Source organism: Apodemus sylvaticus, chromosome 8 (assembly GCF_947179515.1).
Source record: "Apodemus sylvaticus chromosome 8, mApoSyl1.1, whole genome shotgun sequence".
Taxonomy (NCBI): Eukaryota; Metazoa; Chordata; class Mammalia; order Rodentia; family Muridae; genus Apodemus; species Apodemus sylvaticus.
Genome location: NC_067479.1, coordinates 72,961,765 through 72,987,425, shown reverse-complemented (window position 1 = coordinate 72,987,425; position 25,661 = coordinate 72,961,765). Strand labels below are relative to the sequence as shown.

Genomic DNA, 25,661 nt, shown 5'->3' with positions numbered 1-25,661 from the left:
TCCATATACCCCCACTCCCCTTCAGGAGGACCCTGGGTCAGAAAGCTCCATGCTCCTGACACCCTCCCAAGGCACACACAGCATTACAACTTAGGATCCCAATCTCACAAGGATGCAGACCACAACTCTACTTAAGCAATCAGAATGTGTGGAGTAGAGTTGAGGGTGCTAGGTGCCTGAATTCGGGGCACACACTCCTTTACCTCTGGGTCTGTAAGCAGACCCGCCCAACCATGTGACTACTGCTCCCCAGCAAAGGTTTCAGCTTTATGCATCTTCTTGTCTACATGTGGGGTCTACATCAGGGCCAACTCCACTGCCAAACAAGATGCTCTTGCAAAGGTCTCAGATGCCTGTCCTGAGAGATTGTCTAGAGCAGTGTGTCCTCCCTCCCCCATCACATCAGCAAGACAGAGGGACAATGTCTGGACCTGTAAATGAACAGCAAGCTCGGTCCCTGCACAGTCAGAAGCTGTGGGAAGTCAAGTCCTGAGCCAACTCTGTAAATGCAGCCTCTGACATAAACAGTTGCTGGAGGAGTGAGTGTTTGAGTAAAACAACTTACAGGAAGAGTTGTAGCCCAGTACACGGACATCACTGCTACGGAGCCCACTGCTGGGAATGCCCAGTACACTGGGAGGAACCTTTCTCTTAAGGATGGCCTGATTCTACCAAACCGCCATCTTCCCTTCCTGAGTTGTCACTGCAGCCAATTAAATCCTTACCTTGTCCACAATGCTTTCCTCTGCTTAAAGCAAACAACAAAACAAAACAAAACAAAACAAAACAACCTATCCAAGACAGGCATGGTGGCACACACCTTTAATCCTGGTACTCAGGAGGCAGGGCAGGCAGATCTCTGTCAGTTTGAGGCCAGCCTGGTCTACATATTGAACTCTAGGAAAGCTTAGAGAAACCCTGTCTCAAAAAACCAAAAAACAGCTGGGCAGTGGTGGCGCACGCCTTTAATCCTAGCACTTGGGAGGCAGAGGGAACTCAGATTTCTGAGTTCAAGGCCATCCTGGTCTACAGAGTGAGTTCCAGGACAGTCAGGTCTACCCAGAGAAACCCTGTCTCGAAACACATACACACACACACACACATGTATATCCTGCCCAGGCCATGGACAAGGGACCAACTCTCCTCCAACTCAGTTTAAAATGTGTGTAAGGTGACGATTTCTAAGTTGCCACCACAATTGCCTGCTGTGAGGTTATCAGGGTCTTCCTGTCAGCATCTGTAGAAGTCAGCACCATCGTGCAGAAGGCCAAGGACTCAGAAGCCCTGGACTCCATACGGGGTCTGCCTCTAAGAGAAAGTCACTTGCCCTTGGCTCTTGGTCTGATCTATCTTAGTAAAAGATGACAATGGTCCCACTTTACCTCACAGATTGTCATGAGGTTCAAATCAGAAGCCAGATAGCAGGTAAAAGCGTAAATGTAAAGAACTCTGACATCGAAAGCTACTGCGTCACCAAGGAGTTCTTTATACACCTTGTTTGTATGGCATAGGATTTTACTATGTAGTCTAGGCTGGCCTCTAGCTCAATATCCTCCTACCTTTGGCCTCTCCAGTTCTGGGATTACAGGCATGTGCCACCATACCTGGCCTTCTATGCAACACGAGGTAACTGTATGGAGAATCTACTCACCCAAAACATGTTCATATGGGATGGAACGTCGGGGGTGGGGTGGGGTGGGGGAAGAAAGAGAGAGGGAGAGGTGGGGGAAAGGAGAAAAGGAAAGAGAAGCCAAGACATGAAGGTCACCAGGAAGACTGAAAGACGCCGGATGTCACTTACACAAGCAGATGGCGGCCAGGAGTCGCAGGCCGGACTCAGGGGGGAAGCAGGTAGGGAAGAGCGGCTGCAGCACGTAGTTGGAGAAGGTGAGAGCGATGACAGCTTGGTTGGTAGGGTAGATCACCAGCACAGCAATCCACAGCCGCAGGAACCTGCAGGAGGAGCAGGGAAATTGTTGGCTGGCATGGCAGGCAGCCAGAGGCATCAGCAGAAAATCCAGGCAAGGGGCAGGGATGCGGTGGGGCTGGGAAGTCTTGAGCAAAGGAGCAAACACCAGTGGGTTAAAGGTCCATTTCCCCTTTTGTTTTCAGAGATCCTGAAGAGGCCCGCCCTACCCCCAAATGAGACCCTCAGCCCTTTGTAATGCTTGCGACATGGTGTCTCAGCAAAGACCTACATACATTTCAAATTCCTAATGACACAAGTTCTGGTATGTGGACTCTCTCCTTTCTCCTTTAATCTTCTCTGCAACTTTAGCCCTTTATATCCAAGGGTGGAAAAATTAAATATGTAACCCCAGAATTCTGGTAGCAAGAATACACTAAGGTCATGGCTGCAGAAGCAATCGCCAGAAAGGTATCCAATAGGAACTTGCAGGAAGAACTTCTTGCATACCTCTAGTGTCTTTAGTGATGGATGAGTTCCTCAGTCAGGGTTAGGGAAGCCAAGAAAACTCAAGGGCTGGACGCTGGAGGAGGCCATTATACTTGGCAATGTGGAATGTGGATGTTTCTTCTCTAGGAAGTCACTCTTGTGTGTCACAGAGCAGGGCTTTCTGTGACTGCTTTTCCTAGAACCCTGTGGTTAATGTTGTTATCTACTTTGCTTATAGAATCTTTCCCATCAAGTTCAATATAGTGATAAGAATTGTAACCTGGCTCATCTACTGATTCTGTGAGTGTCAACACACTGGACACTAGAAACTGTCCTTGGGTTCTTTGGATCTGACCCTTCTGTCCCAGATTTTTCCTTTTCTTTTACCAGTGGCATCAACCTGCAGCCCCAGGGCCACATGTTTCTCAGGATAGCTACAAATACAGCACAGTACATTTTTTAGACAACAGTGTCATATTGGTATGTCACAAGGTTGGACATCCATGTTAGTCCATTTAGGTCTCCAGATTTGCTCACCCAGCCAGTCCTCCGAAGATGTCCTTGACATAGGAGTAATCACCTCCAGATTTAGGAATGGTGACGCCTAGCTCAGCATAGCAGAGGGCTCCCACAGCTGTGATGATACCCGTCACGATCCAGACAATGAGAGCAAGGCCCACAGAGCCGGCGTTCTCCAGCACGCCCTTCGGTGAGACAAAGATTCCAGAGCCGATGATATTCCCTGCACAAGGCACAAAGACACAGTGTGGTCAGGACAGCTGGCACTTCACCTTGTGTCTGGCCTGACTCTCAAGCTTCTTTGAGATGGTGGGTGTGTCCAGCAATGATTTTTCACTAGTCTTCCTTCTCTGATCTGGTTCTAAAGTGTCTCCATGGTCTCTAGGCAGGTGTGTCCAGTAATAACTCTTCCTAGAGCAGGGTAAAGGGCAGAGAACTGACAAGGAGCTTCTTACAAGTCTAGTTGACTCCTTAGAAAAGTTGTATAGGATCAGGTAGCATCAGCAGAGGACAACAAGTCTCAGGGAAGCAAATGAATTGTGTAAGGCTAGGCAGTAGTGACTGTTAGAGCAAATTCTGGATCTCAGGATGCTCTGACTGGGTACATATGTTCTAGCTAAGGAGACAGGCTCTTAGAATCAGCTAAAAATATAGGACTGGAAATGCGTTCAGATTCCCAGACTCCACTTGTCAACTAGAATGCTTCAAAAAGGAGCCAAAGGGCAAATTCTTTTGGACAGATTGTGGCCACACACCATGACGACTTGGGACTATGGGTGACACATACTTGGAAACACAACACTAGGAAAGCTGAGGCAGGACGATCAGGAACTCCAGGCTAACCTGGGCTATACATGAGACCCTGACTTAAGACAAAGAAAAACTTATGAACGGAGACAGCAGCCCTGGAAGCTGGTTTCTATGTGGATGCAAGAGCCCCACCCTTGTTGGAGAACATGAAACAAACCTATAAAACGGTCACAGTTGTCTAGACATAGCTTGCGAGAGTACATTACGTGCAAAGCCTCGGCGCCGTGTTCCCAAGGCCTCCCTTTCTGTGGTGTCATATGACCCTCAGAATCACCTTGTAGAATTCAGGGTGGAGAGAGAAGAATGGGATTCCTCTCTCCACTTTATTGACCAAGAGACTGGGGTTAAGTGGCTTTCTCTAAATTCCTCAGTTACTGATGGGTAAAATTGGATCTTGAAAGCTGTCTCCTGACGCTTGGTCTGGTGTTCTTTCCATTAATCCATTTCTGCATGCTCAGGGGTTGGAGGCCTCTCAGAGAGAGGCCAATAGCCAGCACAGAGAGGGGGCTTCTGGGTCATGAACATTGGACAGGGTAGGAGGAGAGGAGCCTCTGACATACTGGCTTCAAGCTTTCTGTACTGAGGGTGGAAATGAGGTACGCAGGGTCCCTCCTGCTGTTCCCAGCTCTCTATTCAGTGCCTGGGGGAAGAAGCAGAAACTATCCAGATCTAGGTGAGAAGGCAAAATCAGAGACTTGCCTCAGCCCATGGGCTTGACAACGGTCCAGGAATCTACCTTTCTTGGGTAGTTTGGAATCAGTGAGATAGAAAAATGTTAAGTCTGGGCTAGAGAGTTAGGTCAGTGAACATTTAATGCCCTTGCAGAAGACAGTGGTTCAATTCCAAGCACCTACATGGAACTTACAACCATCTGAAACTCCAGTCCCAGGGAATCTGAAGCCCTCTTCTGATCTTCGAGGGCACTGGGCACATATGTGGTGCACATACGTACATCCAGGCAAAAGCTAATTCACACAAAATAACAAAATAGATCTTAAAAAAAAAAAAAAAACACCCTTTCAAAGTGTAAAGTTCTATGTTCCACTTTCCAAATCCAGCCAGAACTCCACCTCAATTCACTTCTAAAACATTTACGTCCAAGCCAAATTTCAACAGTTTTTTATTTCATTTCTGAGTTTTTAAATTAGAAAAGAAAAATTTTAAGATGAGGTTGAACAATGAGTTGGTTAGCTAGCCTAAGCCATGATATATAGCCTAGTAGACCAGACTGTCCTTAAACTTATATCAGTCCAACTGTTGTCTCTGCTTTCTCAGTGCCTCCCAGGTTTGTAACACTTTGCTTGACACCAAAGTCTACTTTGCAATCCAGGACCAGGCATATGGTTATAAAGTAAAGGGGAAGAAAAGAATTCACATTGTGATCCTCTATTCCTCTCAGATGTAAAATTTTCCATTAGTTTTCAAACTAAAAAAAAAAAAAAGTAATGTGAAGTACTCAGGATACTGAGGCAGGAGATATGCATATATATATATATATATATGCATCAAACTCAAATATAAATATTAGGTGGAAAGAAGCAGACCAAAGGACTAGGCTCTTAGGGACATTTCTTTCTTTCCCTTCCTTCTGTATTTGCTCATGTGGAGTCCTTTCATAGGAGAAGACTTGTTTGTCTGCATTACTCTCTACGACCTGCTCTCTTATGGTGACTAAACAGCCATCACACAGTATCCTAGGCCCTAGGACATGGTCACAGGACCCTTCAAGCTGGTGAGTGTGGTTCACACATATAATTCCAGCACTCAGTAGGCCGAGGCAGGAGAATTGCCTTAAATCTAAGACTAGTTGTTGTTTTGAACCACAACGTTCAACTCTTTCCCAAAACAAGACAAAATAAAACACAACCACCAGTCACCAGCCCAAACTGAATGCGCTGCTATTCCCTGGAAGACAGGAAGCTCTGGGAAATGCGAGTGCTAGAGTCCAAGTAAATTCCTTGCCTATCATGGAAATATCAAAAGAGTGAGTAAAGGGCATCTCACGGCCATCCAAGAAGAGAGTAATGGCACACAGCCTATGAAACCAGCTCCAGGGTTAGAAAAAGTCAAAGCCAGGACAAAACCAAGGGTTGATTTCTGTCTTAAGGTAGTAAAATGGATGTGGTAATGGCCAGACATTTCTTGGAACTGGGAAGGTGAAATGTCCTGTTATATTTTATGGTTGTGAGCCAAGCCTTTAACGGCTGAGCCATCTCTCCAGCCCTGAAATGTCCTGTTGAAGGTTCTGCCTCTCAGGGATGGAGAGTCAAAGTGCCACTAAGGGTTCTGGGCAAACAAGCAGCTGTAAGGGTCAACCACTATGTGAGTATTTTGGCCACCTTTGGGACACTGTCAGAGTACACACGTCACAAGGTCCCCTGGGGGACGAGGTAAACAGAGCTAGCTGATCTTTGAGGGGGTCTGTGGCCCAATTCTTCCTTGGAGGAAACAAGGGAGGTATTATTATCCCCATTTTACCGTTGAAGAAACTGAGACTCCCAAGGGCATCACAGTTGCAGTGATGTGGACTAGAGTCTTAGCAGTATCTGGACTAGAGTCCTGCACCCTGCTTCAGGACTGTTGTGCAAATAAAAGACTTTCCCACATATTCGATCCATCATTCCACGATCCACTGGGCAGCCCTGGGAGTGGTCTTATAGAGCTGGAGGGCAGACTCAACGTCTTCCCCTTGGGGCAGTCCTATCTGCAGGGGTGACGTAAGCACCCTGCTAAGCTTGATTCTCAGAACTGCTTTCTGAAAAATGCTAATAATCTGCTCTGCTCTGCATGGTCATTCTTATTTACTTCTGTGAAAACAGAGGCTCAGAGAGAGACAGAGACTTGGTCAAAGTCACATGCTAAGCAGCTCATCTGGTGCAGAGACCGAGTTATCAGACTCCAGGCCCAGGTTGTCCTCCAGACACCTCGAGGCTTCTTCTCTGGAAACAACACCACGTGTCACAGCTCCAGGGCCTTTAAATGTGAACATTGTCCAAAGGAAGCCACAGGACGGAGAACTAGGAAGGAGCCTTTCAAAAGCAATCAGAGTCTTTCTTAATATAGAGGAAAGGAGTTAACGTCTGCTGATTTCTCCCTTTGTTTGACTCTAAGACCCGTTGTCTAGAGCAGTGGTTCCCACCTTCCTAATGCTGCACCCCTTTAATACAGTTCATGTAGTGGTGACCCCCTCAACCATAAAATTCTTTTTGTTGTTACTTCATAACTGTAATTTCGATACTATTACGAGTCATAATGTAAGTATCTGTATTTTCCAATGACCACTGATACAACTTGACATAACTACTGCAAAAGGGTCGTTGGACCCCTAGAGAGATCCCAGTCTACAAGTTGAGAACCACTGGTCTAGAAGGTCATTCAAGAACTTGATGCATGCTGGGTTTGGTGGCACACCCCTTTAATCCCAGCGCTGAGGAGGCAGGGGCAGGGTGTAGCGCGTGGAGTTCAAGGCCAGCTTAGTCTATAAAGCAAGTTCTAGGGATAGCCAGGGCTACACAGAGAAACCCTGCAAACTCTGTCTCAAAAACCAAAATACACAAAAAGGTACGTGATGCGCACCTGCCTGGTAGCGCCAAGGTGCCTGAGATCAGGGTCTTAACCCTGCTTCCACCCACACTGGCTACCACCGCAGTCATCGTTAGAGCTTTAGTGAAAGCTGGGTTTAAGGATGCCTGGGCAATGAGGCTAAGCTAAACTTGTTCTGTCAGAGAAAAGCCATGTAAACCATTTCAATAAAATAAGAGGCCAAGTTGTATCAGCGGGCAAGTCTTCCTAGGCAAATGGCCAGAACGGAGAAAACACTCGTTGGCTGCACGTAACCACTAACTTCCTCGTCCATGTGACCCCTGTTCCGGCGTTACTCACACTCAGGCTTGTTCCCACTCGAATGCTGTAGCCCTCAAAGAATTTCCTAAGGAGAGAAATTACAGACTTGTAATGCCCAGCAGCCTTAGATCCAAAAAGACCTTGGCTTTCCTTACTCATGCAAGACTTCATGTCTAGCCACAGCTTCCTGCTGGGTATTGGAGCTGCGGCCACCGCCCTGGTGTGCAGAGAAGGCTGAAGTGAATGTGATTTGTACTTCTCCAGTGGGCAAGTAGGAGACTCTCCGTGTCTTCAGACCCGGGGAACGGTGTGGAAGCAGGAGCCTGGATCAGGCTCTGATCCTTACTGTCAAACTGAGAGCTGCCCTGGTACCTTCTTCTGGACGCACTTACCCACCAGGACTGTACAAACAGTCTCTCTGGAGGTGGGGGTAGGCTAAGATGCAGTCACACGCCCTGTTTGGTTGCATATCCTGCAGATTAGAGATGCAGATGGTGCCACATGACTGCTGTGCCGGATTCCTTACCACAGTGGACACTAGACTCAAAGGAGCCGGAGCCCTCACCACTCTCACCACTTACAAACCACGAGACTCCAGTTTTTCTGAGACTCACTTCCTTCGTGTTCACAATGGGAGTAACAGCTCTTACCCCACTTACTTTGCTGTGGGGATCAAGGCAGCTTACACCTATGTAAGACACTCTATAACACATTAAATGCTTAAAAAAATAATCAGTAGCATTTGTAGCAGTAGAGACAGAGTCCAGCCAGAGATGAATACAACAGACAGGCTTTGGAGGCTTGGCTACCAAACAGCACTGTGCAGCCAAGCCCATGAGGCATCTTCTGATTCATTTGTCTGCTTGTCTAGGTAGACATTTTAGATGATGCAGGGGGGCGGGCAGCAGGTAATTGCATCTCAAGAAGTATTTATTGATCGCCCACTCTCCACATGCCTGCTTTGAAAGGTAATTAGGAAGTACTTGTTCATACATGGTCCTTTAGAGAAATAGATGGAGCGAATCACCACCCACCAGTCACTGAAAGACAAGCCTGTGGCCTCAGGGGCTACAGAGCTGAGCCCTGACCGGTTCCTATCAGAGACCCACACACTATCTCCAGCATCTCTATTTCCTTGGTGGGTTTCAACCAGGAACAATTTTGTTCCTACCTCCGGGGGACAAATGGTAAAGTCTGTAGACACTTCTGGCCTTCACACTGGAGTAAGGGTACCCCTGGGACTTAACAGTATCAAGGCCAAGGATACTGCTAAGGATCTAACAGTGACGAAACAACCTCCCATAATGAAGATGGATCTGGCCCAAGAAGCAATAACATCAAGGTTGAAAAACTCTCATCTTCCTTGAAACTTTGATGTCAAGGTCTGGCTGATCCTAAATGTCCCTTTCAGATTCAAAGGATTTGTGTTACTTAGCTCAGCACACACACACACACACACACACACACACACACACACAGTATTATCTATGGTGATAACTACTCTTTAAATTAAAAAAATAGAGTAAAAATATAAAAAAGTTCATTGCTGTAGCGATTTAAGTATTTTAAACGGTATTTATTTGTTTGTCTTTTCCTCCATGTGCATGTATCTAGCTGTGTATTCTCTATGGTGTCATGTAGTAGTCAGAGGACAAATTTCAAGGGTTTATCTTTCCTTCCAACATGTGATTTGGGGATTGAACTCAGGTTGACAGACTCAGAGGCAGGTGCCTTTACCCACTGGGGCATCTTGCCAGCCTTATCTTTAAAAAAAATTTTTTTTTTTGCGGGGCGGTGGTGGCGCATGCCTGTAATCCCAGCATTCTGGGAGGCAGAGGCAGGCAGATTTCTGAGTTTGAGGCCAGCCTGGTCTACAGAGTGAGTTCTAGGACAGCCAGGGTTACACAGAGAAACCCTGTCTTGAAAAAACAAAATCCAAAAAAACAACAAAAAAAATTCTTTTTGAGACATAGTCTTATGTAACTGAGGCCTTGAACTTGATTTGTGGCCAAGGATGACCTTAGGTTCTCGTCCCCTGTCTCCACTTCTTTTTGTTTGTTTGCTTTGAGACAGGGTCTCAGTATGTAGCCCTGGCTGTTCCAGAACTCACTCTGTAGACCAGGCTGGCCTCAAACTCCTAGAGATCCACCTGCCTCTGCCTCCCAAGTGCTGGGATCCAATGTGTGTGCCATCATGCCTGGCCTGTCTCCACCTAGTATCACAAGTGTGTGCCAGCATGCCCAACTACTTTAACCATGACACATCAGTAGGCTCAAGTAACTTCTTCCTAGTGGTGGAGGCCAAAGCTAGGGCCTTGTGCATGTTGGGCAAGGGCTCTACCACAGAGTTCACAATTCCCGGTTGGTTTCTTTTGGACTCACTGCTATTAGTCAGCAAGCTCGTGTGACATGCTAAACCTCTGGGAATATGAAAATGAGATTCAGCTTCTGCTCTCAAGAATTCAATGGATGGTGGTCCACACCTATAATCTCAGCACTAGAGAGGCACAAGCAAGCGGACCATTATGAGCTTGAGGCTAGCCTAGTCAACACAGTGAGTTACAGGCTAGCCAAGACTACATAGTAAAATCCTGTCTTAAAACAAAAAGGATTGAATGTAGACATTCAGGTGAAAGCATAGCGGACCACATCAGTCTGGACAGAAGTCACGTTAGTGGGATCGTAATACTATGGAACATGATATAGCAGAATGGATGGCTGTCCAGGAAATGCTGAGGCCAGAGGATCTCAAGTTCTGGGCCAGTCTTCAAATCATAAAGAGAAACTCAAAAAAAAAAAGAAAAAAATCCAGAAGTATGGGGCTGGAGAGACGACTCTGTGGTTATAAGCACTGGTTCTTGCAAAGGACCCAGGTCCCAAAGTCTCAGCACCTTGTAGGCAGTACACACTACACACATAAAGATTTTTTAAAAATTGCTTTTAAAAAGGAAAGGGAGAAAGAAGCAAATCAAAAGAGAAGCATCATGAACAAAAGAGGCTGACACCCACGTCTCTGTGGGAGCCATTCAAAGCCAGGAAGAGAACAGAAAGGCAACTGGCGGTCTGCTGAGCAGCTCACACCTGCGTGGAACGGGGCCAGCACTTCTGTCCCTGTACAAGGGACACCTACATCTCTGAACCAGCATCACTGAGTGGATATGGGCTTGGGAGTAGTGAGGGCTGAACTGGAGTGGCGGAAGATGAGGCCAAAGAGAGAGGAGAACCTTCCGCCGGACACAGACCAGAGCACAGGTTTGACTCGGAGCTCTCCAAGGACCCTCCACCATGACAGGCTCATACCAGGAATATACAGGCCCCGTGTCATGGCCCCCATCACCCAGGCATAAAAAAAAAGGTTACAAAGATTGTGCATAACGGGTGGAAGAGATGGATTGGTGAGTAAAACATTTGCCACAAAGCCATGGAAGACCTGGGTTTGAATCCACAGAACCTCTGTTAAGCCTGCAGTAATCTGGTGCTTCTACCTGAGATGGAAGGTGGAGGGGAGAAGAAAATCCCCAGAAGTCTTTAGGAGGGAGCCTGTGGGAAACAACAGTGAGACACCCTCAAGGAAGGAAAAGCAGAGATTGACCTCTGACCCCTACACAAGCATTGTGGCATGCACATGCCCACAGTCCCATTCACGAATGCATGTGTCCACGTGGAGTCTGTCTGTCTGTCTGTCTGTCTGTCTCTCTCTCTCTCTCTCTCTCTCTCTCTCACACACACACACACACACATGGATCATGCATAGGAAAGCATTTTGCAAACTCAAAACTATTTACAAGCCTGACCTTTTCTGCCATATCCCTAAAATTCTTTGACCTCTGCAATATACTCATCCAAATCATGAAAATTTTTATGTTAAACCTTCTATTCCCAGGGTCTGGGACCAAATACTTTTTAAAACTTTCAGACAAAAAAAACCTTAATTTTGAGACAGAATCTCGCTATATATAGTCCAGGCCGGCCTCAGCCTTGTGGCAATTTTGCTGCCCAGACTCCCAAGTGCTAGGATTACAAGCACGGACCACCACACTGGCTCCTAAATGCCTCCTTAAAGCAGCGGGAAATTCCTGCATTATTTCTTGCTAACCGCGCCCCTAGAGCTGTACACTAAAGGAGCAGCTGCAGCGCCGATGCCTTCCATCCATGTGCAAGCAAGCACCTTCCGGGACATGCAGATGAGAACTGTAGCGCCGGCTTGAACAATGTGCAGCTCGGCCTGAGATCTGGTACCTCTTCAGGCACACTACGCGAAACCTTCTCCCCGGCAGTGACGTCACCACCGATGCCGAGGATATTTAAAGCGAGCCAATGGGGAGAACCTATGAGCGTGACAAAGGATGAGGGATGAGATGATCGATAAAGCTTTTCAACTTGAACTTCACTCGTTCTATAAATAGCACAGCTCAGAATAGACTTGTGGGATTGTTTTGCTTCTTAGAAATGAAATTCGCCTGTGCTCAGCACGAGGCCTAACATGTTCAAGCAGTGTTAACACGTAGAATAGCCCCCATCTTCCTCTAATAGCCGTAGGCTACGGCCTGCGCGTTGCTGTTCTCAGGTGTCCAGGAAGATGGGTGTGGCACGTTCTATGAGGCCAATAGGGTCTGGCTTTTCTTGCTCCATATACTCAGCAGGGAATTAAAAATCAGACAAGGGAGCCCGCAGATACAACTCAGTGGGAGAGCATTTGCCTAAGGCAGAACAGGTCTTGGGTTCAAGCCCTCGAATTGGGGGGAAATTCAGAAGAGAGCAGTTTCTGACACCCCCTGTCCCCCCACCTCCTGGCCCGAGCTCCCCTGAATGGTCCTTGTTTTCTGTAGATCAGAATCTTTTCCTGGAACAGCTTGCTCCTGGCTGCATTTTGAGATCTTGCCCATCATCCCTCAGTAGCAACAAGAAAACACAAAAAACAACAACAGAAATTCCTGAAGCATTTTTTATCCCACCCCCACCCCCTGCCCCCCACCCCCTGCCCCCCAACCCGCTCCACTTCGGTCGGGCTGGGAGCAGACTCATGGCTTAGCTCTCTTGGTAGCCTGGCAACATGAGGGGCCCAATCCTAAATCCCATACCTCCGTTCTACTCCAGTAAACTGAGCGCTCAACTTAATGACAGCAGGTCTGTGTGCGTGGGGGCCGCCTCCCTGAAGCCGCCATTTGCTTTGCTCACAACAGGTGTTTGTGGTTTTGGTTTTGTTTTGTTCTGTCTTGTTTTGCTTCTGCTATGTCACTAAGGCCGAAATGAAATGGGCTCTGGAGTCTACTGCTTAGATTTTTTTTTTTAATAGTCACATGGTCTTGCTGAACAGTCCTGACTGATCTAAAATTTACTCTAGATGTGAACCAGGCTGGCTTTGAAGTGTTAGCAATCCTTCTGCTTCTACCTCCCAAGTGCTGGCATTACGAGTGCACGCCATCAATCCTGGCTTAGGTACTTCTTACATTTTTTTTTTTTTACTGGGAACTGATTTTCTTTCCTAGACTAAGTATTTCCTGCTGGTCACTCTTTCTGCGTGGTCCTCACTCTGCCCTTTGAGGGAACACATTTGAGTCAGATCGTTCCAAGTTCAAACAAACTGCGCTTGAGCTCTCTGGTTCCTGGAGGCAGGAAGCTTGCAACAGGATGCCTGCTCCCAGTCACCTCCGTGCTGGGAGCATGCGCACTGTGCTCAAGGACTCAGGTGGGAACGGATCTCCGCTGTCAGCTGGTCATTTACCTACTAGAAACTTCTATTTCTACACTGGTAGCAGCTGTGCGGGATGGCTTGAAGTTCCTACCAGGCACTCTGTGCGTGGGACTCAGTAAGCAAGCACCGCATGATATAGATCCTCATTCTTCTATTGCTGGCTACACTGGCTACACTGGCTATACCATTCCCCCTCACTAAGATGTGTTTGTTTTGAAATGTTTTTGAACTTCTGGCTTCTGTCCCAGATTCCCTTTGAAAACAATGGGACTTTTAATATATTTTCATCCTGAATGAACCAGCTTCCAATATTCCCATGGCTTTTTAAAAGTGGAACGTGAACTCGAGAACACAGTTTCAGACTTGCTCCCTCTAGGCGATATTCAACAAATGGTTCTGGGATCAATCCGTGCATGATGTGAGAGGCTAAAATGTACAATCTTCTAAAGAAGTATAGTCCAAGAAGGTCTGAAATCTTTGGACCTGAAATTGTGCATACACAGACATACCCGTCCTCTTCACATTCAGCGAACACACACACACACACACACACACACACGTCCAGTTTCACGAATCTAATTTGGACAGGCCTTGAATTTGGGATCTTCCTGCTCTGGCCTTCCAAGAACTGAAATCACCAGGACGAGTCTTCACACCTGGCCCTCTTTTTTTGGAAAAGGCTTGCAATGTTACACACCCATGGTGCCTCCAGAACCCATTACTAGTGGCACTCTCCTCCAGGACCCCCACCCCATTACTACCTGACAGGGACCAGCTCTCCTCCCCTCTCTCTGTATTGCTGCTAGAAATGGCTCTGGATGTAGACCATTCAGTTACCAGCTGTATGGGACTCAGGAAATTATCTACTAGCTCCATGACTTGATTTTCCCATATTTAAAATAGTTATACTATATATGTCCATAAGATTGTTGACAGGATTAAATAAAATATCTGCAGAGACCTTATAGCACAGGAGTTGACATTTAATTTAGCAAGAGCTCAATAAATACCATTTTGTTCTAGCTGGATGTGGTGGCACATAACTTTAATCCCAGCCTGAAGCAGGCTGAGAAAGGAAATTGAACTCTAGGCTAGCCTGCACTACATAACAAGATCCCACCTAAAAAACAAACAAACAAACAAACAAACAAACCTCAGATGTGTGTTTTGCAACTGTAATCCCGGCATTCTGGCAGGCAGAGGCAGGCGGATTTCTGAGTTCGAGGCCAGCCTGCTCTACAGAGTGAGTTCCAGGACAGCCAGGGCTATACAGAGAAACCCTGTCTCGAAAAAACCAAAAATCCAAAAAACAACAACAACAACAAAAAAAAAAAAAAACAAAGAAAGAAGGGCATCGTATTCTTTATCAAAAGAGTAGGAGTCCATTCCTAGCACCGATGTTGGGTGGCTAGAAAGCTCTAGTTCAGGAAGGAGCTAAGGAGAGAACGGCCTGTCTTGGTCAGCTACTTCAGGCTGAGTACCCCCAGTGTTATGACCCTGCCAGCTGCTCCCCTCGGTCCGACCTCAGCTGCCACCCAGCTCCCCTCACACTAGAACCTTCCTCAGTAGGAACACAGTCATGATTGCTTCATCTAGAAAAATAAGGACTACCGCTGAGATTTTTCAAGGAAATGCCCATTTAGTGTACAATACATAGAAATAGGGATGGTGAGATGTATCTGTATGTGACCTGTGCTTGTCACCAAACCTGGTGACCCAAGTTCAATCCTCAAGACTCAGAGTAGAATGAGAGAACCGACTTTCCCAAGTTGTTACCAACCTGCACACACATGAGTAGTACACAATTCATATACACACAGACACACACACCAACACACACACAAACACACATATACACATACACCCCCAACACACACACAAAACATACATACACACATACACCAACACACACACACAAACACACATATATACATACACCCCCAACACACACACAAAACATACATACACACATACACCAACACACACACACAAATACACATATACACACAAACACACACACATACACACATCAACACACACACACAAACACACATACACACACAACACACACATCAACACACACACACAAACACACATACACACACAACACACACATCAACACACACACACAAACACACATACACACACAAACACACACACATACACAGAGTAACATGTAGATACATAGATAGAGTAGATAATAATGCTTTTAATAATGCTTTTGACTTAGCTCCAAAATTTTTCGTTGTATGACCTTTGGCAAATTGCTTATTCCTCAGAACCTCCATTTCCTTATCTGTAGGAAAAAGATAATATGTGCTCGGCACATCGAGATTACGGTGAGGGACGGAGAGATAATGAGCGCCTGGCACAGAACATTTATTTAGTAATGGCAGCTATCAACGGGAACTTTGGTATCATCAGTGAATGATGTTTTCTGTTCTCACACCTCTCGGGGTTGAGGGAGAGTTTACTTTCACAGTTCCTCTGCCTCAAAGAGTACGCCCTGACCAACTGTGTACCTGGATGCAGTAGCCTGGCAGGCTACTGCCAGGAGGGAGTATGTGTGGCTCAGGGATAGAGTTCTTGCCATTACTGAGTCTCTAGGACCACCATGACTACCAACAAAAGAAAATTTGAAAAAAAAAAAAAGCATTTATGCAGGTTGATGCAATGAACCCTGTCATAACAATTTTCCAAGTTAGGCTCCCAACAGTCTTTCAGATCAATGCTTATTGCTTATTTTTTTGAGATAGACTCTTGGTGTGTAGCTGGACCACCCTTAAGCTCAAGATCCTTTTACCTTCACCTCTGGAGGGCTGAGATCTGCTGTCATCTGCTACTGTGTCTGGTTTAGAGAAATGCTTCCTGGTTGGGGGGACTAGAGATTGAAGCCAGGGCTTTGTGCACACCAGGCAAATGCTCGACTACTGAGACAGCCCTGGGGTTTCCTTTCCTTTACGGGAGTCAATTGTCAACAATCACAGAGGTGACAGTTCCTTACTAGGCACTCTGCTGCACCGAGGACTCACAGATGTGGAGAACAAATTTGTTCTTCCCTCTCCTTCCCTGCTCTCTGGCCCCCACTTTGTAACTGCGTCTCAAACGCCCAATGATCCTACCTCAGCTTCCCAAGTACTGGGATCACAGGCTAAGCCATTACATGAGATCCGTCGCCCTCCCTCCCTTCTGTCCTTCTTCCAACTGACTCCAAGAGTCTGGGAACACTCTAAGCAAATGGTCTACAGCCAAGTTATATCTCTAAGTCAAAATTGTTGCTCAAGGAAACAACTGTCAAAATTCATAGGAATTATCAAAATCTCTAAGAATTATCTTCACTACTCCATCTTCCCCCCACATCCTCCAAAAGGCAGCTTAAGACTTGCTGTGGCTGACACCCTCTCTCCTTTCATGCCTCTGACTGTTTCCCCCCCACCCTTTTTTTTTTCCTTTTTTGGTTTTTTGGATTTGTTTTTTTCGAGACAGGGTTTCTCTGTATAGCCCTGGCTGTCTCACTCTGTAGACCAGGCTGGCCTCAAACTCAGAAATCTGCCTGCCTCTGCCTCCCAGAGTGCTGGGATTACAAGCGTGCGCCACCACCGCCTGACTTAACTGTTCCCTTATCTTGACCCCAGCTTCTGCCAACCAAACCACACTGCCAATTGTCAGTGGTTCCTGTTAGACGCACGTGGATCTCAGCCTCCTGATCCAACCATAGATAACTTTAGAGTGTGAGTTTATTGTCCAGCTTACATTCCTGTGATAATTGCCATGGGTTACTTCTAACCATCTACAATGGCTGTGGATAAACTTTTAGGAGCTTCTATGAAACATATTTTAACTTACTCCTTTAAACCAGCAGGGTGTGGAACACATAGATCCAGGGCAAATGCTACTTTCCCATACAGAATTTGATTCACTTAAATTAGTTGTTTCATTTCTTAAAAAGACTTATTACATGTGGATGACTGCATGATTAATGTATGTCTACTACATGCATGCCTGGTGTCTTGGAGGCCAGAAGAGGATGTTGAATCCCTTGGAACTGGGGTCATGCTGGTTGTGAGATGCCCAATGTGGTGTAGGGGAAAAAACCTCGAGTTCTCTGCAAGGGTAATATGTACTTTTTAAAATAAAGTTTTTTAATATTTACTAATTTTTATGTATGTAAGTTTTGTCTACATTCATGATGTTTATGGGGGGGGGGGTCAGAAACTAGTGTCATATTTCCTGGAACTAGAGTTATAGACAGTTGTAAGCCACCAGTAGGTGCTGGGAACTGAACTTGGGTCCTCTGGAAGAACAAGTGCTCTTAACCACTGAGCCATCTCCCCAGCCCTTCCTGTGCCTTTTCAAATGACTTTAATTACCTTTATTCTACAGCGTTAATACAGAGCACCAGTTCCCTGGACTCTACCTAGGTGTTTGCACATGGTCTTACCATCACCCACTTAGGAAGCCCCTGGAAGAGGGCGGCCACTGCCTCTTCACTCTGGCATCTTTTTGTTTGTTTGTTTGGTTGGTTGGTTTTTCGAGACAGGGTTTCTCCGTGTAGCCCTGACTGTCCTGGAACTCACTCTGTAGACCAGGGTGGCCTCGAACTCAGAAATCTGCCTGCCTCTGCCTCCTAAGTGCTGGGATTAAAGGTGTGCGCCACCCTGCCCACTTCACTCTGGCATCTTAATGGTCATGCAGGAGGTAAGGTAGAAAAGATTTTCTCCATGTTATTCTTAAGAAAAAAGTTGTTTCTCAGCTCAGCTGAAGTGAATGTAACGTGATTCTAGCACTCGGGAAAAATATCTTGATTTCCCTGAAACCACCCAGAGTATCTGGCCAGATTTGTCATTCTCACTGTGATGTCACCACAAGGAGCTCTTTCTCTCTCTCTCCCTGAAGTGTCGCCCATGATACCTACCCTGGAACTGTACTTACACCTGAACCTCCCCGTTTCTTCATAGGCTTGGAGTGAATATTTTTTTACAAAAAACAAAACTTTAGTATATAGGAGAATATCCTCTATCCATGAAAATCTACATGTATTGGGGGGTGGGTAAGCAAAGCAGAGTCTGGAAGAAAAGGTTTGAGTGTGCGTGTGTGTGTGTGTGTGTGTGTGTGTGTGTGTGTGTATGAGTATGTGTGTGTATGTGTATATGTGCGAGCGTATGTATGTGTGGATGTGGATGTGTGTATGAGTATGTGTGTATATATGTATATGTATGAGTATGTGTGTATGTGTGAGTATATGTGTATGTATGTACATGAGTGTATGTGTATATGAGTATGTGTGTATCGTGTGTATATGTGTGTATGTGAGTATTGTGTATGTGTCTTTATATGTATTTATTAGTTTGTGTATATGTGTGTATGCATATGTGTGTGAGTGTGTATGTATGCGTGTGTGCGTGAGCGAGCACATCTGTGTATGAATCAGATACTTCCCCAAGGTAGGGTGGGGGGATGCTAATCTTATCAGTTCAATAGATGAAAGACATAACAGGCTCTGCTCAATTTATAGATCTTAAATTGGCATGTGTTCTACAGGTTGTGTTGAATTAAAATATATAATAAGAGTGGATAATGGGATTCAGATAATGACTACTGTAGATCTGTTTTGCAGATCTGCTCCTTCACGACATTGTTTCTTTATAACTAAGTATTTGGAATAATTAGATAAGATTCATTTTGAAAAGGGGTTGGAAGGAGCGTGGTCACTGAAGTTGGGGTGGCGAGGTGTAGAGGATTATCTGGATGCTGTACTGATTTTATTTGACTTCAAGGATGTTCTCCAGTGTCACTCTTGCTCTAGTGCCAAATGTCCCTGATCTCTTCACGGAACACTGTTACATCGACAGAAAGTAGTTTATGGGCAGCAAGAAACAATATACCACCACCAGGGAACTCCACAGAGAGAGTTGCCTGAGGCTGAGAATCTTGGGGTGCTTTCCCTGGGAAGAAGCCCTCTGCCAAAGGTAGCAGACCAAAGCCCCCTTTTTGAGGGAAGGCAGCGGTGAGCCACTGCCCGGCACCCACCTGCAGGGCTTCCTTACAAAGACAAGAGTGTCCTATGTAGGCAAGGGGGTTGTGTCTGCAAGCCCGAGTCCTGCACAAGTGCTCTTGGGAATTGAGACCTGTACTGACTCCCTCTGGATCACCCAGCTCCTCTCCTAACGAGCTTCCAAGCCAGAGCACACATGAATTCCTCCTGTACCCCACAATCTGCTCATTCCCAGTTCTCTCTAAGAACCTCACAGGGTCTTCTGTGGGTGTTAACAGACAGGTGGCCCCTACTAGGCAACCCGAGAAACTGGAAACTCCATTTAGAGAACAGTCAAGTCAGCTGGTTCTCCCTTCCATATTTTCCTCATCTGAGACAGCTCGGCTGTCACATCTGTTTCACAAGTGTGACCTAGGATGGTCCAGCCTATAAAGAAACAAGGTTATGAGGCCTTTGTATGGCTGTCGTTGCTATTTGTGGTATTACACACTTCAGTGCTTCATAACATAAGACAACAAAATACTAAATATGCTTCAAAAGCAGGTTCACAGCCTGCAGAGGGTTACTGCATAGAAGCTAGTTAAAAATCCATGTGTCAGCCTGAATTAGGATCCCCTGGATCAGAACTGCCTAGTGACAAGCCGGAAAGAATTTGTTACACTTATAATAAATTCCCAGGCAATACTTGGGACTCAGAGCTAGCATGGTTCCTGACTCTTGTTTGTTCTATTCTAAGGAGAGAACGGCTCAGCCTGGCTTGACTGAAGCGATGTAGGACAGACAGACATCACTTCCATAGCTCCGACTTGACCGGGTGCAGGTGGACTGTAACACGAGTCACAGACAAAGCGAAGCAGCATTAGAGGTTTTGGCGAGGTTAAAGTCCCGCGGAGGACCCCTGGAGAGGGGGTGGTGTGGCGCGGGGGAGGGGGGCCGAAGGACCTGGACTCACCTACGATGATGCCACAGGCGCTGACCAATCCGATCTCTTTCTTCAGGGCTACTCCGCCCCCTCCCGAGCTAGCCTCGGCCTCAGGGCTGGTGTCAGAACCCGGGTTCTTCGCGGTGTTGTTTCGCTGTCGGGCTCCCTTTTCCATCTTTCTCCGTAAGGTTCCGACCACCAAAAGCTAAAAAGAGCAGTCTCTTTCTAAACGCTCGTGCGTGTGAATGTATGGATACGTGGAAAAACAGTTTCCGATTAGAACGCCCAGTTCAGAAATAGAGAGTGCTCCTATCCTCTAAAAGTGACAGCAAATGAGAGAGAGTCACACGTGTCACTGCTAACAACCAAGAGCCGTGTTTTTAAATGAAAGGCAAAGAACATATATATATCTAAATACAAAAATAGAACTGTACCAGCGACTCCAGCTGGAATTCTCCGGAAAGCGTTTATCTTCAGAAGCCCAGGATCGCTCTGCTCGGTGTACCGGGTGGTGGCTTGCTCTGGTCAGAATATCCCTTGCAACCCTCCTAATGAAACAGATCGTCTCCACCTTCCCTTAAGTCTCTTTTACGACGAGGGTAAAAGTAGTTCTCGTCCGCTGAAGGGGCGGAGGAGGAGCGGGGCTCAGGTACGTTCTTCTTGCTCGCCGGCTCTGGATCAGGTTTCCACCTGCTGCGGTCGCCCCTTCTCGCCCTTGTCGGCTCCGAGCTCCGTGCTCACGCCGCAGATCGCTCCATCTGTGACCAGGGCAGGGTGGCCGCTGCGCTCGCGAATGTGCTTCCCTTTCGGCTGCGGCGTTTATTTGCGGACGGAGGCTCCGCCCCCACCTCCTCCATCCTCAGTCGCACGTCCTCACTCCTCTTCTATTTAATTATTAGTACCCCCTACCCCCAAAGATCACTGAGAAAGGGGCTTAAAACATTTCTTTATTTATTTCATTTATTTGTTCTTAGTGGAAGCAAGGGAAGAGCCGGCCGCAGGCAGAAGTCACTAGCTAAGGCTGCATCTCTGGTGCACGGCATTTGTGAGTTCTGTAAGGGCACACAGTTCTGCAGGCTTTTAATGCCTTCAGAAATACACTGGCCAGTGTACTGAGATGTTTAGGTGTGGATCATTTAAGGACAAGGTTGATAATGCTGCAAGGATATGGTCAACAAGCTGTTTCGTAAAATAGGGGGTGGTTTTGGTGGGGGGCAATGTGGAAGAACTTTAGACTGAAGAGTTTCTCTTAGGGACTGTCATGACAAAGCTAAATAAAATTATTAAGAATATGGGGTAGTTGCAAGGTTCATCCGAGGCAGGATAAGGAGGATTCTGACCTGCCCCATGACCCCTAATATTTTATCACACATCACTTGAACTTTAGACGGGAGAATCGTGAGCCCCTCAGTGATCATGAAACAGATGTGTCGATGCTAAGATTAATAACCGTTAAGTAACATTGCAAACCTGAAGAATTTAATTCAAAACTGTTGCTTTACCTCAAGAACTGTGTCTATTTCTAACTGTAAAGTACTTTGGGGGAAAAAAAACTGAAATAAACATGAAACAATATTATAGACCATGCTGAAAAACTAAAGTTTTTTTTTACATTGATTATACAAAAATATTTGATTTAAAAATAAGTCTAAAAAAAATTCCAAAGGGCCTAGTGGCACACATCTTTAATCTGAGCACTTGGGCTGCAGAGGCAGGCAGATCTCTCTGAGTTTAAGGCTAGCCAGATGTGCAGAGTGAGATTCTGTCTCAACAAGACAAACTGAACTCCCCAATCTGACCACTAACTACACAAATTTGGCTTCACTTTTTTTTTTTGAAAATGCTCTAAAATACTTGGACTTTTCAAGAAAATAAAAAGTTAAGCCCTTTAGGAATGGGGTTGACTAAGCTATCTAGAATAGTTCTTCCGGGTAAAGTCCAATCAACAGTCTCCCCTCCCGCCTGCCCCTTGATCACCCTACTCAGCAAGTATCAAGAGGTTTCAAAGGTTGAGATCTCAACCCCTTCTCCTTCTGTTGGTTTAAGATACAGCAGATTGAAAGCCTCAGCAAAAAGAAGAAGAAGAAAGTGGGGGAGCGTGTAAATCATTTTCAACCAAGAGAACAGACAAGGTTGGAATATATAGCACAAGACTCCATGGGAGGAAGTGTGGGGGGGGGGCATGGAGAAAGGTGAGCTGCCGCCGGCCTTCCTTGACAAGCTTACGGAGCATACGGGGAAATTTGATGGACTCATTATTAAGCAATTCAATTTGAAGACTTCTGCTCAGATCTCAACATCAAGGTATAAAACCTTTCTGATCCTCAAATTCGAGTTCTTTCAGCAATACTTTGTAGTTTCCGTGTAAATGGCACAGGCTTAGTGTGGGACCGGGTACAAGTGTGTGATGGATTTGAGATCTCTCCAGAAAGGAGTGTGAATGAAGGGCAGTGTGCAAGCCTCCAGATCTGTGAAGGTGGAAAATAAAGACAATTACAAGTTCTATAAGTCTTGAACCAGACAGATTTGGGGGGTACAGTGTGGCACTGAAGGGGAAAGGGGGGCTTGTTGAAAACCGTTATTTTTGATTCTTTGGTACTTGGAACTTATGAGTGGCTTGCAGCTGTTTATTGATGGTGAAATATGAAATCTAGAAAAGGAACCTTGGGCTGGAGAGACGGCTCAGCGGTTAAGAGCGCCAACTGTTCTTCCAAAGGTAGTGAGTTCAAATCCCAGCAATCGCATGGTGGCTTAGGATCATCAGTAATGAGATCTGACGCCCTCTTCTGGGTGTCTGAAGACAGATGCAGCAAGTTAGTGAACAGGGCCAAAGTGAGAAGAAAAAGCGTCTGAAGACAGCTACTGTGTACGCACATATAATAAGTAAATAAATCTTTAAAAAATATGTTAAAGAAAAGGGACCCCCCCTCCTTCAAAGGGACCTTTAATTCTTATTATGTCTATAGACTGGTGACATTTTCATGTCATAAATGCTGCATGTGTCAAAAATTCATACAACTAGTATTGAAAACAAGAAAGAAAGAAGTCTTGGCGTAATATGTGGAAAAATTTTGTGAAAAAAAATGAATGGACATGCCTTACGTTTTGGTCTCCACTCACCTTAGCACTTCAACTTCACTCTTTGCATCTGAACACTGCTTACAGCTTTCCCGAATAAAGCCTCATTTCCCTCCCCCTCCCCATCGATTCCGAGCCAGGGTCTAGCCTGGACCTCACTATATAGATAAGGCTTGCCTCGAACTCAGAGTGATCCGCCCACCTCTGCCTCCTGAATGCTGGGATTCAAAGCCTCAAGTTTGGCCAATTCTTGTTGTGTTTGTGTTTGTTTTAGTCAGGGAGGGTCTCGCTAAGAAACCCTGGCTGCTCTGGGACTAGTCAGGTAGACCAGGTTGGCCTGGTACTTATAGAGCTCTGCCTGGGTCAAAGAAATGGGTCACCAAGCCCAGATAAACCCAGTTATTCTTGACTAGTTACTTTTTATTTTTATGTTGCTGAAGATGAAATGTGGAGCCTTGCTAGTCCAGGCTCTCCCGCCGAGCTAACCCCTCCCCATAACTTGTATTTTACGGATTTTAAAATATTAGGCTAAGACTTAAAGAAGTGTCTTATTAGAGGTCAAACACTGGATTTGGTCATGGGCAAAGCAGGCTGTTACTGGTTTACACGGAGATTTCTCAAGACACTGTAACTACTTGTCGGTGTTTTAACCTCTTTCACAGGGAAAAAAAACCTAGACTCATGATCAAGGTCTTCTGTTTGTTGCTGATGGTTTTGAAATAGGGTCACACTCTGTAGCCCAGGCTAGCCTCAGGATCATCTTGTTCCAGGGCCCCATGTGTTCTGAGTGAATGTCATAACTGTTTTAACTTAAAACATTTAAAAATGGCTTAAGACATTTTTTTGATGTCGGCATTGCTGTCCAGTGAGACTTGTGGGCCTTAACCTAGCCTCCTGACATTGACCACCATATTTATACACACCTCTTTTTTGGATATTTCTCAAGCACTTACTTATAGTACAGTTCCATTTCCAGTGTCTTGGAGACTGCTCTCATAATTTTGTTTGCTGAAAATAAGAAATTGGTCCCTTTAACAAGGAAAGACTTGTTTGCTGGAAGGGTCATTTCTTTACAAATACTCATGATCTTAGAGAAAGGCTGTGTGTGGCTGACACCTACTGCATGAAAAAGGAGAGGGCAGGGGTGGGGGTGGGGCATCCCCTGCGATAGTCAGACATAATAGCTAGGGCATGCTGGTTGTCCCTTTGGGAAAGGGCTGGGAAAATGTTTTAGCCTAAAAGAACAGCGCGTGCCACCAAGCCCCTCTATTTCTGGCTTTGTTTGTCTCAGGACCTAACTGCACTTTGCTCTTGGTCTTTGTGATGGAGCTGTGAAGTCAGGTCACTAATGAGAGCCTCCTTTGAGCCATTTCACAGCCCTTGCTGTGCGTTCTTCTTATACAGGGCTGTCCAAAGCCAGAAAAAAACCCTTTCTTCAAAGCAAAGCCCACAGACCGGACATGAAAGCTCAGACCTATAATCCCAACACACAGGAGGCTGAGACCAAAGAATTGGTGTCAGTTCAGGACAATCTGGGGTATAGTGTGAAACTTTCTCAAAATACATAAGTGGTTCTGTAAATAAATAAAATTAAAGCTATGACTGTGTATGGTGGAGTGTGAGTGTCTCAGTGCTAGAGACCCTAAGGCTGGACGATTTTGAGGCAGCCTAGGCTACATAATGTAGTCAGTCAAGCCTGGGAAACACATCAAAACCCTGGCTGTAAAATCATACAAATAAACAAAAAACACAACAAGCAAACAAAGAAACAAACAAACAAAGAAACAAACCATGAGACTGGAAAGAAAGCACAACAGTTAACAGCACTTGGCGTCCTTGCAGGGAACAATGGCTCAGTTCCTAGCTCTGGTGTGATCAAAAGCACTTGTAACTCCATCTGCAGAGGATACATCGCCCTCTCCTGGCCTCTACAGGCACTGCATGCATGTGGTGCACAGACATGCATGCAGGCAAAAAACATCGCACACATAAAATAAAAACAATTTTTTTAAAAAAGCAAATTAATTCCCCCGATGTGGTGCACAACATTGTGTAGGTAAGGCAGGCGGAATGGGATCTCCAGGCCAGTGTTGGCACCACGGCGAACCCTGTTCCAAAAAAAACAAGAACTCGATGTGTGATTAATTCAGTTCTAGGGCATCTGTGTATCACGGGCGGAGCTCTGAATTTGACCTCCATAACCACAAAACGAAACAAAATCATTGCAAAGACAAGACTCTTTATCTTGGGCAAATATAATAAAAAGCCACTTGTGGGAGAAGTCTCTATATTTAACTACTCAGGACTAGAGTCACCCAGAGCCTTAGAAGTTATTAGGGCCCCATGACAGACTGGGCAGGGCAGGAGTCAAGGACACACAACACAGCAGGGAATGTGTCTGTGTT

At 45.8% G+C, this 25,661-nt stretch overlaps 1 protein-coding gene across 1 annotated transcript in view; it reads right to left on the bottom strand.

Annotated features, from left to right (window-relative positions):
* Slc7a8 (solute carrier family 7 member 8) overlaps positions 1–20,982 on the bottom strand; it is a 57,214-nt gene extending 36,232 nt beyond the window's left edge. Inside the window, exons 1-3 of the mRNA XM_052191480.1 lie at positions 20,209–20,982; positions 2,933–3,137; positions 1,802–1,953 (exon numbers count right to left, since the gene is read on the bottom strand). Of these exons, the coding sequence (XP_052047440.1) occupies positions 1,802–1,953; positions 2,933–3,137; positions 20,209–20,353 (502 nt within the window). The 5' untranslated portion in view covers positions 20,354–20,982. The remainder of the gene's footprint in view (positions 1–1,801; positions 1,954–2,932; positions 3,138–20,208) is intronic.
* Positions 20,983–25,661: the final 4,679 nt, after the last annotated feature.